At 31.5% G+C, this 13,954-nt stretch overlaps 3 protein-coding genes across 3 annotated transcripts; 1 reads left to right on the top strand and 2 right to left on the bottom strand.

The window, feature by feature from the left end:
* Positions 1–1,480: 1,480 nt before the first annotated feature.
* Positions 1,481–2,486, bottom strand: LOC119614205 (50S ribosomal protein L7/L12). The gene is made up of 2 exons (XM_037970334.1): positions 2,346–2,486; positions 1,481–2,269 (listed from the first exon to the last, which is right to left on the bottom strand). The coding sequence occupies exon 2, from the start codon at positions 2,244–2,246 to the stop codon at positions 1,698–1,700; it is 549 nt and encodes a 182-aa protein (XP_037826262.1). The 5' UTR covers positions 2,247–2,269; positions 2,346–2,486; the 3' UTR covers positions 1,481–1,697.
* Positions 2,487–2,546: 60 nt separating this feature from the next.
* LOC119614204 (telomere length and silencing protein 1 homolog) lies at positions 2,547–3,747 on the top strand. The gene is made up of 3 exons (XM_037970333.1): positions 2,547–2,777; positions 2,837–3,453; positions 3,510–3,747. Exons 1-3 carry the CDS (start codon positions 2,656–2,658, stop codon positions 3,692–3,694), a joined length of 924 nt encoding a protein of 307 aa, XP_037826261.1. The 5' UTR covers positions 2,547–2,655; the 3' UTR covers positions 3,695–3,747.
* Positions 3,748–8,257: 4,510 nt separating this feature from the next.
* LOC119614208 (elongation of very long chain fatty acids protein 4-like) lies at positions 8,258–8,598 on the bottom strand. The gene is made up of 2 exons (XM_037970338.1): positions 8,471–8,598; positions 8,258–8,398 (listed from the first exon to the last, which is right to left on the bottom strand). Exons 1-2 carry the CDS (start codon positions 8,501–8,503, stop codon positions 8,258–8,260), a joined length of 174 nt encoding a protein of 57 aa, XP_037826266.1. The 5' UTR covers positions 8,504–8,598.
* Between the last annotated feature and the right edge of the window lie 5,356 nt (positions 8,599–13,954).

The following is a 13,954-nucleotide window of genomic DNA, read 5'->3' on the forward strand; positions in this document are numbered from 1 at the left end:
AATAATTTTGTGTCACTATTTGCACAAATCACAATTAGAGTCAATTCGCATAAATTCCCTGTGGGGTATAATAAGAAATATGATTTACTTTTTAAAAAACATGTTTGTAAAAAGACAATTTTTAGCTTTTGACTTGACCTACTTATATCCTCTTTTCATTCATTCTAAAAATAGACCAAAAAGAAAGTGTTTTTAAACAAAAAATGAAAGCGGGACTTTATGAAAATCTCAAATATTTGAAACTAAATGGTCGCAAGTTAGTCGTGTGCCTTAAATTACCAGCATTGTACTAATTAACAAAATAATAAAGAAAAAGAACTAATAAATAATGTTGTTGTAGCTAAAAGAAATGGATTATATACTTATAGATTTACAACTTCATAGAGAAGTGTCTATCACGTATTGTCTATTCAGATTCATTTAAAATTTTTAGCACAAAATAATTTCACATATTTCTTGCTCTCTACTATACGTAATATTTTCAAAATAAAATTCATCATACGCCCAAGTGCACGTATGAAAATCCTCTACTAGTGTTGAATTTCGAACGAATAAACTAGGATTCTATGTACATAAATCGAATTTTTGTTTAAAAGAATAAAGTAGAATATTTTCTAAGCAACGATTCTGTAAATAAAAGTGGAAAAATATCGAAATAAATCAGAAAAATAAAAAAGTTTATTCAACAAAGATTTCTTTCTGATATAGACGGACACTTTACAAATAGTGCACTTAGGCCTAAAGGTATAAATAAATTTCGATCCAATTTCCTGATGACTTCGAATTATTTTGTAAGTTTGAAAAATTACTCGTACTTTAGTTCTAAAATTCAATATGTTCGAAAAATATTCGAGATGCTTTCATAATCTGCCATCAAAAGTTTATTTTATAAACATTTTAAAATAATATTAAAATATTCATTAATTTTAAAGTATTTTTAGAAAATAAGTATTCAAAGTCATAAGTTCTTTAGGAGATGTTCGAAAATTCGAATTAATATTTGACAATATAAGATGTTAAAATAATCGCTAAATCCTGAAGATTCCTAACATTTAGATTTAACCCCTTATTCACAAACAAAATGTTTATTTTATAAACGGTTTATAAATTTGATTTTGTATGAAAATTTTGTTTTATAAACCTTTTATAAAATAAAAATGTTGTTTGTGAATAAGGGGGTTAGAATTTAAAAATTTGGATAATAATTTTTTAAAGTTTATAAATTTCAAAATATTCTCTGAAATATTTGTAAAATGTTATACGAAAATGTGGCAAAATCTGCCATTGAAAATTTCTTCAAAATGTAAGAAAACTATTTTATAGAAAATGTTAATAAGATTTTTAACATACAAATTTCAGCTGAAAACTAAACATTAATTTCAGTAATATTTTATACCAGGATGCATGCTTTATACTTTATATTGAAAACAACAAATAAACTCGATTTGTTATTTTCCACATGAAAATAAGAAAGAAATGATTTCCACATTTATAGGACAGATCCCTTCGCTTTATAAACTCATTTTACGCCTTTTCATTACAAATTTCGTTAAGATTTTATATATTTCTTTAAACAACCAAAACAAGTTCAACTTATATCTGGCATTAATTGTTTTCATTTAGTATCGTTTTAAACATAATTAGCAAATAGTTAAACTAAAAAACTATAGGTAGGATAACAAGTATTGACGATTGATTTATTCAATTTCAATAACAGCACCAGCCTTAGCTAAGGCTTCTTTTAATTTCTCAGCCTCATCTTTGGGTATGTCTTCCTTGACTACTGTGGGGGCACTTTCAACGAATTTCTTGGCTTGCACTAAATTCATACCTTCCAACAAGTTCTTGACTTCCTTAATCAACGCTACCTTTTGTTTCTCGTCGAATTTAACTAGCTTGACTTTGAAAGAAGTTTGTACTTTCTTGGGAGCAGCTTCTTCTTCATCTTCAGCGGCAGCAGCTGGTCTAGCAGGGCCAGCAGCCATTTGTGGTACAAATGCGGTTTCGGGAAGGTTAAGTTTCTTTTTCAAAAGAGCACTAAGTTCGGAAACTTCCAAAAGATTGAGGGTGGCTATGCTGTTGGCAATACCTTCCAATTTGGGATTGACGGGTTTAGCAACACCTTCTGCGGGAGGAGGTGTTAGATTGGGGGCACCGGTGGCAGCAGCAGCTGGAGCGGCCTCAGAAAACATGCGACGATTGGCTTGGCGACATAATTGTCTAGCTAACAAACGTGGGGCAAACATTTTGTTGAACTTAGTTGTAGACACTGTTAGAAAATATTTGTGTTTTATTATTAATAACAAATTATTTAATTTTTATTTAGAAATTTATGAATATTTTACCAAAAACTTGTAGAAAATAATTGCGGTTATGTGATCAACTATTGACAGTTCTTGTAAAAAGTGAAGCCAAGTTTTTAAATTATGTAACAAAACAAATGGTAATGCCAAGTTTTTTAAACAAGCTGTTTATGACAATTACACTAACAGGGTGATACAAAATAAAATAAAAGTTAATACAGCTGTTGCAAAAAAAAAAAAAAAACAATGCAAATGTCAAAGATAAACATTGTTTTTATTTGTAAACACGTATTTATAACAAAAAATTTAATATTTTAAGTAAAAATAAACAAAAAAAAGTCGTAACTTAAACATGTCGGAAGTCGCAAAAGAACAACTAGACTCCAACGAGGGTGAAAAAATTGTTTTTAAAAAGAAAGTGCGTAAAAATTTAAGACAAAGACGGAATTCCGATGATGAACCCAGTGAAGAACCGTAAGTTTAAACATTTATATAGAAATTACCCAAACTAAAAGCTATTTTATACTATTTAGCTTATCCTTGGAAGAAATTAAAGAAAGACAAAAACTACGCGAACGCCCTCACGGCGTTAGTATTATAGGTTTAGCTTTGGGCAAAAAATTAGCACCCGAAGAGGAGATAACACTCAAAGATCCCTTTAATGTTAAGACAGGTGGTCTTGTTAACATGCAATCCCTAAAGTCGGGCAATGTTAAAGAATCCGATGATGCTTATGATGTAGGCATAGGCACACAATTCTCAGCGGAAACTAATAAACGTGATGAAGATGAGGAAATGATGAAGTATATTGAACAAGAATTACATAAACGTAAAGGTCTTACAAAATCCAATCCAGAAAGTGAAACCGGAGCTGATCCTCAAAAGTATTTAACACCCGAAGAAGCAGCCCTCTATGCCTTGCCCGAACATTTAAGACAATCTTCTTCACATCGTTCCGAGGAAATGTTGTCGAATCAAATGTTAAATGGTATACCCGAAGTGGATTTGGGTATCGATGCCAAAATTAAGAATATTGAGGCTACGGAAGAGGCCAAACAGAAATTGCTGCAGGATCAAAAGAATAAAAAAGATGGACCCTCACAATTTGTACCCACTAATATGGCGGTGAACTTTATGCAGCATAATCGATGTAAGTTAATTGGTTTTAAATTAAATTTCCATTTTTTGAATTTGTAATTTTTTTAGTTAATATTGAGGAAAACAATGATCCTAAAAGAAGATTTCAACAACAGCGCAAGCCTGCTGAAGGTGGTGGCGCCGAGGGAACTCAACCGCAAAATCCTTTACATCAAGTTGGTCCCAATGGTGTTAAAAGAGCTACTGACGATTATCATTATGATAAATTTAAGAAGCAATTTAGACGTTATTAGAAGAAGGCATTTATTATAATAAAGATTTTTTTACTTTAATTTAAAAATTCAAACCAATTTTGTATATTTTATAAAGAACATTTCTCTAACTTTATTTGTTACACGAAATTTTCTCATTTTCCAAATTATCTGATCATTTGGCCATCTAACAATTAGCTGTTTAATACTTTTTACGACCACTTTGCTATTTTTACAAACAATTTCCCTTAAAAAAAATTAATTTCAATTTGAAAGTTATAAATACCTATAAAATTTCTTAAATTACTTAACACGTTATAGTTAAAAAATAAAAAAAGAGGCCCACAAATGGCTCATCTAAGTAACAAGTTAAGTCTTGTTTTGTCATTCCTCCTTCAATTCATTTCTTTGTGTTTTGTGTGAAGAAATGTTTCTGTTACAAATATTTTATGAATTCGTGCTACAAATCGAATTAAGTACGTGACTTAAATAATTGCAATAGGTTTGTACTTATGATATTAAGGAAGGAAAAAAAGGAAGAAGTTTATAAAGAATCCAAAGAAGTTAGTTAGACATACATACATATATAGTACATATTTAGAGGGTAACAAGTATTTTGAGCTCGTCTAAAGGTTTGCAGTATAGGAGAAAATTATTGTAAACACCCCATATAATGTTTCAATATTATGAAAAGTTATATATATTTTTATAAAAAATTAAATTTACCTTTTGCTTAAAATGATGTTTTGTCTGAGCCTAAAAACATGCTTTTGTTTTTTAGCTAAGTAGTGTATTTACAGTTCACTTCCGCCCCCCAAATAAAATTCTTTCATGTTTTCTGTGTTCCTTTGTTAAATGAACAAATACTCCTTGAAATTCATTTATATGGCAAATTCGCAATCGTCATCATCATCGTTAGACACATTGGTAACAAAATGTTTTTTTTTTTTTCACTGTAATCATGTCCTTGTAGCAACTAATTAACAAAAGGAGTTGTTGTGTGTGAATGAATGTTTGTTTTTATTTGGGTTATTTTTGTTAGAAAGTATTTTAGAATTTAACAGCAAATTTTGTGATTTTAAAAGTGAGGGATAGTAGATAGTTTAAATTTTTGGTATTAAAAATGTTGATAGCTTAAATTTTCTCGCTAGATCATTAGAGCAGTCAATAGTCTAGTTCATTTACTTGTCAATATATCGTCTATAAAATAGTCGAAGGGCTAATACGTACACTAGGCAATGAATTTCTTAATTGATTAGCCAATAGGTTACTTGTTAGACTAGTCCATTGACTTGCTCACAGACTAGTAAATATACTCAACTAGTTACTAGTCAATAAACGTATCCATAGAATAGACAATCAGTAGAGTAGACTATAAAAAAGTCCATAGAACACCGTTAGTTAGTTAGTTAGTTGGTTAGTTAGTTAGTTAGTTAGTTAGTTAGTTAGTTAGTTAGTTAGTTAGGTTAGTGTAGTTAGTTAGTTATAGTTAGTTAGTTAGTCAGTTAGTTAGTTAGTAGTTAGTTAGTTAGTTAGTTAGTTAGTTAGTAGTTAGTTAGTAGTTAGTTAGTTAGTTAGTTAGTAGTTAGTTAGTTAGTTAGTTAGTTAGTAGTTAGTTAGTTAGTTAGTTAGTTAGTTAGTTAGTTAGTTAGTTAGTTAGTAGTTAGTTAGTTAGTTAGTTAGTTAGTTAGTTAGTTAGTTAGTTAGTTAGTTAGTTAGTTTAGTTAGTTAGTTAGTTAGTTAGTTAGTTAGTTAGTTTAGTAGTTAGTTAGTTAGTTAGTTAGTTAGTTAGTTAGTTAGTAGTTAGTTAGTTAGTTAGTTAGTTAGTTAGTTAGTTAGTTAGTTAGTTAGTTTTAAGTAGTTAGTTAGTTAGTATTAGTTAGTTAGTAGTTAGTTAGTTAGTTGGTTAGTTAGTTAGTAGTTAGTTAGTTAGTTAGTGTTAGTTAGTTAGTTAGTTAGTTAGTTAGTTAGTTAGTTAGTTGGTTAGTTAGTTAGTTAGTTAGTTGTAGTTAGTTAGTTAGTTAGTTAGTTAGTTAGTTAGTTAGTTAGTTAGTAGTTAGTTAGTTAGTTAGTTAGTTAGTTAGTTAGTTAGTTTAGTTAGTTAGTTAGTTAGTTAGTTAGTTAGTTAGTTAGTTAGTTAGTAGTTAGTTAGTTAGTTAGTTCGTTAGTTAGTTAGTTAGTGTAGTAGTTAGTTAGGTTAGTTAGTTAGTTAGTTAGTTAGTTAGTTAGTTAGTTAGTTAGTTAGTTAGTTAGTTAGTTAGTTAGTTAGTTAGTTAGTTAGTTAGTTAGTTAGTTAGTTAGTTAGTTAGTTAGTTAGTTAGTTAGTTAGTTAGTTAGTTAGTTAGTTAGTAGTTAGTTAGTAGTTAGTTAGTAGTTAGTTAGTTAGTTAGTTAGTTAGTTAGTTAGTAGTTAGTTAGTAGTTAGTTAGTTAGTTAGTTAGTTAGTAGTTAGTTAGTTAGTTAGTTAGTTAGTTAGTAGTTAGTTAGTTAGTTAGTTAGTTAGTTAGTTAGTTGTAGTTAGTTAGTTAGTAGTTAGTTAGTTAGTTAGTTAGTTAGTTAGTTAGTTAGTTAGTTAGTTAGTTAGTTAGTTAGTTAGTTAGTTAGTTAGTTAGTTAGTTAGTTAGTTAGTAGTAGTTAGTTAGTTAGTTAGTTAGTTAGTTAGTTAGTTAGTTAGTAGTAGTTAGTAGTTAGTTAGTTAGTTAGTAGTTAGTTAGTTAGTTAGTAGTTAGTTAGTTAGTTAGTTAGTTAGTTAGTTAGTTAGTTAGTTAGTTAGTAGTTAGTTAGTTAGTTAGTTAGTTAGTTAGTTAGTTAGTAGTTAGTTAGTTAGTTAGTTAGTAGTTAGTTAGTTAGTTAGTTAGTTAGTTAGTTAGTTAGTTAGTTCGTTAGTTAGTTAGTTAGTTAGTTAGTTAGTAGTTAGTTAGTTAGTTAGTTAGTTAGTTAGTTAGTTAGTTAGTTAGTTAGTTAGTTAGTTAGTTAGTTAGTTAGTTAGTTAGTTAGTTAGTTAGTTAGTAGTTAGTTAGTTAGTTAGTTAGTTAGTTAGTTAGTTAGTTAGTTAGTTAGTTAGTTAGTTAGTTAGTTAGTTAGTTAGTTAGTTAGTTAGTTAGTTAGTTAGTTAGTTAGTTAGTTAGTTAGTTAGTTAGTTAGTTAGTTAGTTAGTAGTTAGTTAGTTAGTTAGTTAGTTAGTTAGTTAGTTAGTTAGTTAGTTAGTTAGTTAGTTAGTTAGTTAGTTAGTTAGTTAGTTAGTTAGTTAGTTAGTAGTTAGTTAGTTAGTTAGTTAGTTAGTTAGTTAGTTAGTTAGTTAGTTAGTTAGTTAGTTAGTTAGTTAGTTAGTTAGTTAGTTAGTTAGTTAGTAGTTAGTTAGTTAGTTAGTTAGTTAGTTAGTTAGTTAGTTAGTTAGTTAGTTAGTTAGTTAGTTAGTTAGTTAGTTAGTAGTTAGTTAGTTAGTAGTTAGTTAGTTAGTTAGTTAAGTTAGTTAGTTAGTTAGTTAGTAGTTAGTTAGTTAGTTAGTTAGTTAGTTAGTTAGTTAGTTAGTTAGTTAGTTAGTAGTTAGTTAGTTAGTTAGTAGTTAGTTAGTTAGTTAGTAGTTAGTTAGTTAGTTAGTTAGTTAGTTAGTTAGTTAGTTAGTTAGTTAGTTAGTTTATAGTTAGTTAGTTAGTTAGTTAGTTAGTTAGTTAGTTAGTTAGTTAGTTAGTTAGTTAGTTAGTTAGTTAGTTAGTTAGTTAGTTAGTTAGTTAGTTAGTTAGTAGTAGTTAGTTAGGTTAGTTAGTAGTTAGTTAGTTAGTTAGTTAGTTAGTTAGTTAGTTAGTTAGTTAGTTAGTTAGTTAGTTAGTTAGTTAGTTAGTTAGTTAGTTAGTTAGTTAGTTAGTTAGTTAGTTAGTAGTTAGTTAGTTAGTTAGTGTTAGTTAGTTAGTTAGTTAGTTAGTTAGTTAGTTAGTCTAGTTAGTAGTTAGTTAGTAGTTTAGTTAGTTAGTTAGTTAGTTAGTTAGTTAGTTAGTTAGTTAGTTAGTTAGTTAGTTAGTTAGTTAGTTAGTTAGTTATTTATTTATTTATTTTATTCTATTAGTTTAATTACTCGAACATTAATTACTCTCCTACAGGAGTGGCTTTTAGAACACTTATTACCGTCCTACAGGATGGTACACCTGATTTTAAAAGCGTTTCTTTTAAATTAAAAACTTGCCACAGATTTTTGTAGTATATTTCACACTTTGTACTGTAGGAAGAAAATAGACCGCCTTCAATATTGTTAACATTTCTTTTCGGCAACATAATCGTAAATTTCATAAAATTATTTTTATTTTCCCCTCTATTTAATGGACTACACTCATGTGTTATATAAAAAGTGTTTCCCAAACCAAATACCTTTATTGGTTGGCACATAATTAGATTTGTTATAGACAATTTTACTCAAATGGTCGTTATTATTATTTGCCATCAAACCCACTAAATATAACTTTTCCAAACGGCACAACACCGTTTTCGCTTTTCTATATTTTTTAAACACTTTTTTTGTTTGGTTATTACTTCGAAATTCTAATTTTCTATAACTTACTTACATTTTACATTGATTTTATGGATTTTTCTGTTTCACCGTCAAACGACGGAATTATTTACGTCTATAAAAACGTCCGAAAAGTATTAAAAATGTTATCATATAGATAATGGTGGCACAGTTGATCCATAATGGAAAATCACATTGAGTGGCAATGGCCTGTAGAGCCCACAGCAAGCCGGTGGTAAATTGTAGCTGTAAAAAAAATATGAAACATAATTAAATTATAATCTGTAAAAAGAGAGATTTGTAATTTGAGTTACATACCAACTGGATGGCGGTTAAATATTTTTCCACCATAAATATTTTTGTATTACTGGGCCACAAGCACTTAAACCATAATAAGTGTACATAACAATATGAATAAGGGAGTTATTAATGCGGGAAAAAATGCTGTAAATATGGAGACAATTTAGGAAAAGAAATTTGTTTGAAAATTAAATTTTCTTCTATGAATAACCCATACTGGATGTGTAAAACAGGAACTTATGCAAAACCAATTGCATTCATCTTGTAATACAGGAATCTACTAGAACCGAACTAGAACTGAACTAGGACTGAACTAGAACTGAGCTAGAACTGAACTAGAACTGAACTAGAACTGAACTAGAACTGAGCTAGAACTGAACTAGAACTGAACTAGAACTGAACTAGAACTGAACTAGAACTGAACTAGAACTGAACTAGAACTGAACTAGAACTGAACTAGAACTGAACTAGAACTGAACTAGAACTGAACTAGAACTGAAACTAGAACTGAACTAGAACTGAACTAGAACTGAACTAGAACTGAACTAGAACTGAACTAGAACTGAACTAGAACTGAACTAGAACTGAACTAGAACTGAACTAGAACTGAACTAGAACTGAACTAGAACTGAACTAGAACTGAACTAGAACTGAACTAGAACTGAACTAGAACTGAACTAGAACTGAACTAGAACTGAACTAGAACTGAACTAGAACTGAACTAGAACTGAACTAAGAACTACCTAACTAGAACTGAACTAGAAACTGAACTAGAACTGAACTAGAACTGAACTAGAACTGAACTAGAACTGAACTAGAACTGAACTAGAACTGAACTAGAACTGAACTAGAACTGAACTAGAACTGAACTAGAACTGAACTAGAAACTAGAAGAACTAGAACTGAACTAGAACTGAACTAGAACTGAACTAGAACTGAAAGAACTGAACTAGAACTGAACTAGAACTGAACTAGAACTGAACTAGAACTGAACTAGAACTGAACTAGAACTGAACTAGAACTGAACTAGAACTGAACTAGAACTGAACTAGAACTGAACTAGAACTGAACTAGAACTGAACTAGAACTGAACTAGAACTGAACTAGAACTGAACTAGAACTGAACTAGAACTGAACTAGAACTGAACTAGAACTGAACTAGAACTGAACTAGAACTGAACTAGAACTGAACTAGAATGAACTAGAACTGAACTAGAACTGAACTAGAACTGAACTAGAACTGAACTAGAACTGAACTAGAACTGAACTGAACTGAACTAGAACTGAACTAGAACTGAACTAGAACTGAACTAGAACTGAACTAGAACTGAACTAGAACTGAACTAGAACTGAACTAGAACTGAACTAGAACTGAACTAGAACTGAACTAGAACTGAACTAGAACTGAACTAGAACTGAACTAGAACTGAACTAGAACTGAACTAGAACTGAACTAGAACTGAACTAGAACTGAACTAGAACTGAACTAGAACTGAACTAGAACTGAACTAGAACTGAACTAGAACTGAACTAGAACTGAACTAGAACTGAACTAGAACTGAACTAGAACTGAACTAGAACTGAACTAGAACTGAACTAGAACTGAACTAGAACTGAACTAAACTGAACTAGAACTGAACTAGAACTGAACTAGAACTGAACTAGAACTGAACTAGAACTGAACTAGAACTGAACTAGAACTGAACTAGAACTGAACTAGAACTGAACTAGAACTGAACTAGAACTGAACTAGAACTGAACTAGAACTGAACTAGAACTGAACTAGAACTGAACTAGAACTGAACTAGAACTGAACTAGAACTGAACTAGAACTGAACTAGAACTGAACTAGAACTGAACTAGAACTGAACTAGAACTGAACTAGAACTGAACTAGAACTGAACTAGAACTGAACTAGAACTGAACTAGAACTGAACTAGAACTGAACTAGAACTGAACTAGAACTGACTAGAACTGAACTAGAACTGAACTAGAACTGAACTAGAACTGAACTAGAACTGAACTAGAACTGAACTAGAACTGAACTAGAACTGAACTAGAACTGAACTAGAACTGAACTAGAACTGAACTAGAACTGAACTAGAACTGAACTAGAACTGAATAGAACTGAACTAGAACTGAACTAGAACTGAACTAGAACTGAACTAGAACTGAACTAGAACTGAACTAGAACTGAACTAAGAACTGAACTAGAACTGAACTAGAACTGAACTAGAACTGAACTAGAACTGAACTAGAACTGAACTAGAACTGAACTAGAACTGAACTAGAACTGAACTAGAACTGAACTAGAACTGAACTAGAACTGAACTAGAACTGAACTAGAACTGAACTAGAACTGAACTAGAACTGAACTAGAACTGAACTAGAACTGAACTAGAACTGAACTAGAACTGAACTAGAACTGAACTAGAACTGAACTAGAACTGAACTAGAACTGAACTAGAACTGAACTAGAACTGAACTAGAACTGAACTAGAACTGAACTAGAACTGAACTAGAACTGAACTAGAACTGAACTAGAACTGAACTAGAACTGAACTAGAACTGAACTAGAACTGAACTAGAACTGAACTAGAACTGAACTAGAACTGAACTAGAACTGAACTCGAACTGAACTAGAACTGAACTAAACTGAACTAGAACTGAACTAAACTGAACTAGAACTGAACTAGAACTGAACTAGAACTGAACTAGAACTGAACTAGAACTGAACTAGAACTGACTAGAACTGAACTAGAACTGAACTAGAACTGAACTAGAACTGAACTAGAACTGAACTAGAACTGAACTAGAACTGAACTAACTGAACTAGAACTGAACTAGAACTGAACTAGAACTGAACTAGAACTGAACTAGAACTGAACTAGAACTGAACTAGAACTGAACTAGAACTGAACTAGAACTGAACTAGAACTGAACTAGAACTGAACTAGAACTGAACTAGAACTGAACTAGAACTGAACTAGAACTGAACTAGAACTGAACTAGAACTGAACTAGAACTGAACTAGAACTGAACTAGAACTGAACTAGAACTGAACTAGAACTGAACTAGAACTGAACTAGAACTGAACTAGAACTGAACTAGAACTGAACTAGAACTGAACTAGAACTGAACTAGAACTGAACTAGAACTGAACTAGAACTGAACTAGAACTGAACTAGAACTGAACTAGAACTGAACTAGAACTGAACTAGAACTGAACTAGAACTGAACTAGAACTGAACTAGAACTGAACTAGAACTGAACTAGAACTGAACTAGAACTGAACTAGAACTGAACTAGAACTGAACTAGAACTGAACTAGAACTGAACTAGAACTGAACTAGAACTGAACTAGAACTGAACTAGAACTGAACTAGAACTGAACTAGAACTGAACTAGAACTGAACTAGAACTGAACTAGAACTGAACTAGAACTGAACTAGAACTGAACTAGAACTGAACTAGAACTGAACTAGAACTGAACTAGAACTGAACTAGAACTGAACTAGAAACTAGAACTGAACTAGAACTGAACTAGAACTGAACTAGAACTGAACTAGAACTGAACTAGAACTGAACTAGAACTGAACTAGAACTGAACTAGAACTAGAACTGAATAGAACTGAACTAGAACTGAACTAGAACTGAACTAGAACTGAACTAGAACTGAACTAGAACTGAACTAGAACTGAACTAGAACTAACTAGAACTGAACTAGAACTGAACTAGAACTGAACTAGAACTGAACTAGAACTGAACTAGAAGAACTGAACTAGAACTGAACTAGAACTGAACTAGAACTGAACTAGAACTGAACTAGAACTGAACTAGAACTGAACTAGAACTGAACTGAACTGAATAGATCTGAACTAGAACTGAACTAGAACTAATAGAACTGAACTAGAACTGAACTAGAATTCAACTAGAACTGAACTAGACTGAACTAGAACTGAACTAGAACTGAACTAGAACTGAACTAGAACTGAACTAGAACTGAACTAGAACTGAACTAGAACTGAACTAGAACTGAACTAGAACTGAACTAGAACTGAACTAGAACTGAACTAGAACTGAACTAGAACTGAACTAGAACTGAACTAGAACTGAACTAGAACTGACTAGAACTGAACTAGAACTGAACTAGAACTGAACTAGAACTGAACTAGAACTGAACTAGAACTGAACTAGAACTGAACTAGAACTGAACTAGAACTGAACTAGAACTGAACTAGAACTGAACTAGAACTGAACTAGAACTGAACTAGAACTGAACTAGAACTGAACTAGAACTGAACTAGAACTGAACTAGAACTGAACTAGAACTGAACTAGAACTGAACTAGAACTGAACTAGAACTGAACTAGAACTGAACTAGAACTGAACTAGAACTGAACTAGAACTGAACTAGAACTGAACTAGAACTGAACTAGAACTGAACTAGAACTGAACTAGAACTGAACTAGAACTGAACTAGAACTGAACTAGAACTGAACTAGAACTGAACTAGAACTGAACTAGAACTGACTAGAACTGAACTAGAACTGAACTAGAACTGAACTAGAACTGAACTAGAACTGAACTAGAACTGAACTAGAACTGAACTAGAACCTAGAACTGAACTAGAACTGAACTGAACTCAATAGATCTGAACTAGAACTGAACTAGAACTAACTGAACTAATAGATGAACTAGAACTGAACTAGAACTGAATTAGAACTGAACTAGAACTGAACTAGAATGAACTAGAACTGAACTAGAACTGAACTAGAACTGAACTAGAACTGAACTAGAACTGAACTAGAACTGAACTAGAACTGAACTAGAACTGAACTAGAACTGAACTAGAACTGAACTAGAACTGAACTAGAACTGAACTAGAACTGAACTAGAACTGAACTAGAACTGAACTAGAACTGAACTAGAACTGAACTAGAACTGAACTAGAAGAACTAGAACTGAACTAGACTAGAACTAGAACTGAACTAGAACTGAACTAGAACTGAAATAGAACTGAACTAGAACTGAACTAGAACTGAACTAGAACTGAACTAGAACTGAACTAGAACTGAACTAGAACTGAACTAGAACTGAACTAGAACTGAACTAGAACTGAACTAGAACTGAACTAGAACTGAACTAGAACTGAACTAGAACTGAACTAGAACTGAACTAGAACTGAACTAGAACTGAACTAGAACTGAACTAGAACTGAACTAGAACTGAACTAGAACTGAACTAGACTGAACTAGAACTGAACTAGAACTGAACTAGAACTGAACTAGAACTGAACTAGAACTGAACTAGAAACTGAACTAGAACTGAACTAGAACTGAACTAGAACTGAACTAGAACTGAACTAGAACTGAACTAGAACTGAACTAGAACTGAACTAGAACTGAACTAGAACTGAACTAGAACTGAACTAGAACGAACTAGAACTGAACTGACGAACTAGAACTGAACTAGAACTGAACTAGAACTGAACTAGAACTG

The sequence above is a fragment of the Lucilia sericata genome, unplaced genomic scaffold, assembly GCF_015586225.1.
Source record: "Lucilia sericata isolate MDLA Ls3-8-SP2 unplaced genomic scaffold, ASM1558622v1 Contig002692F_arrow, whole genome shotgun sequence".
NCBI classification, from domain to species: domain Eukaryota; kingdom Metazoa; phylum Arthropoda; class Insecta; order Diptera; family Calliphoridae; genus Lucilia; species Lucilia sericata.

Bases quoted from the DNA above. Each gene is read 5' to 3' on its own strand.
- LOC119614205 (XM_037970334.1), bottom strand. From the start codon at position 2,246: ATGTTTGCCCCACGTTTGTTAGCTAGACAATTATGTCGCCAAGCCAAT.
- LOC119614204 (XM_037970333.1), top strand. From the start codon at position 2,656: ATGTCGGAAGTCGCAAAAGAACAACTAGACTCCAACGAGGGTGAAAAA. The intron at 2,778-2,836 runs GTAAGTTTAAAC...TATACTATTTAG, and splicing joins GATGAACCCAGTGAAGAACC to CTTATCCTTGGAAGAAATTA. The intron at 3,454-3,509 runs GTAAGTTAATTG...TAATTTTTTTAG, and splicing joins CTTTATGCAGCATAATCGAT to TTAATATTGAGGAAAACAAT.
- LOC119614208 (XM_037970338.1), bottom strand. From the start codon at position 8,503: ATGGTGGAAAAATATTTAACCGCCATCCAGTTG. The intron at 8,399-8,470 runs GTATGTAACTCA...TTTTTTTTACAG, and splicing joins ATTTAACCGCCATCCAGTTG to CTACAATTTACCACCGGCTT.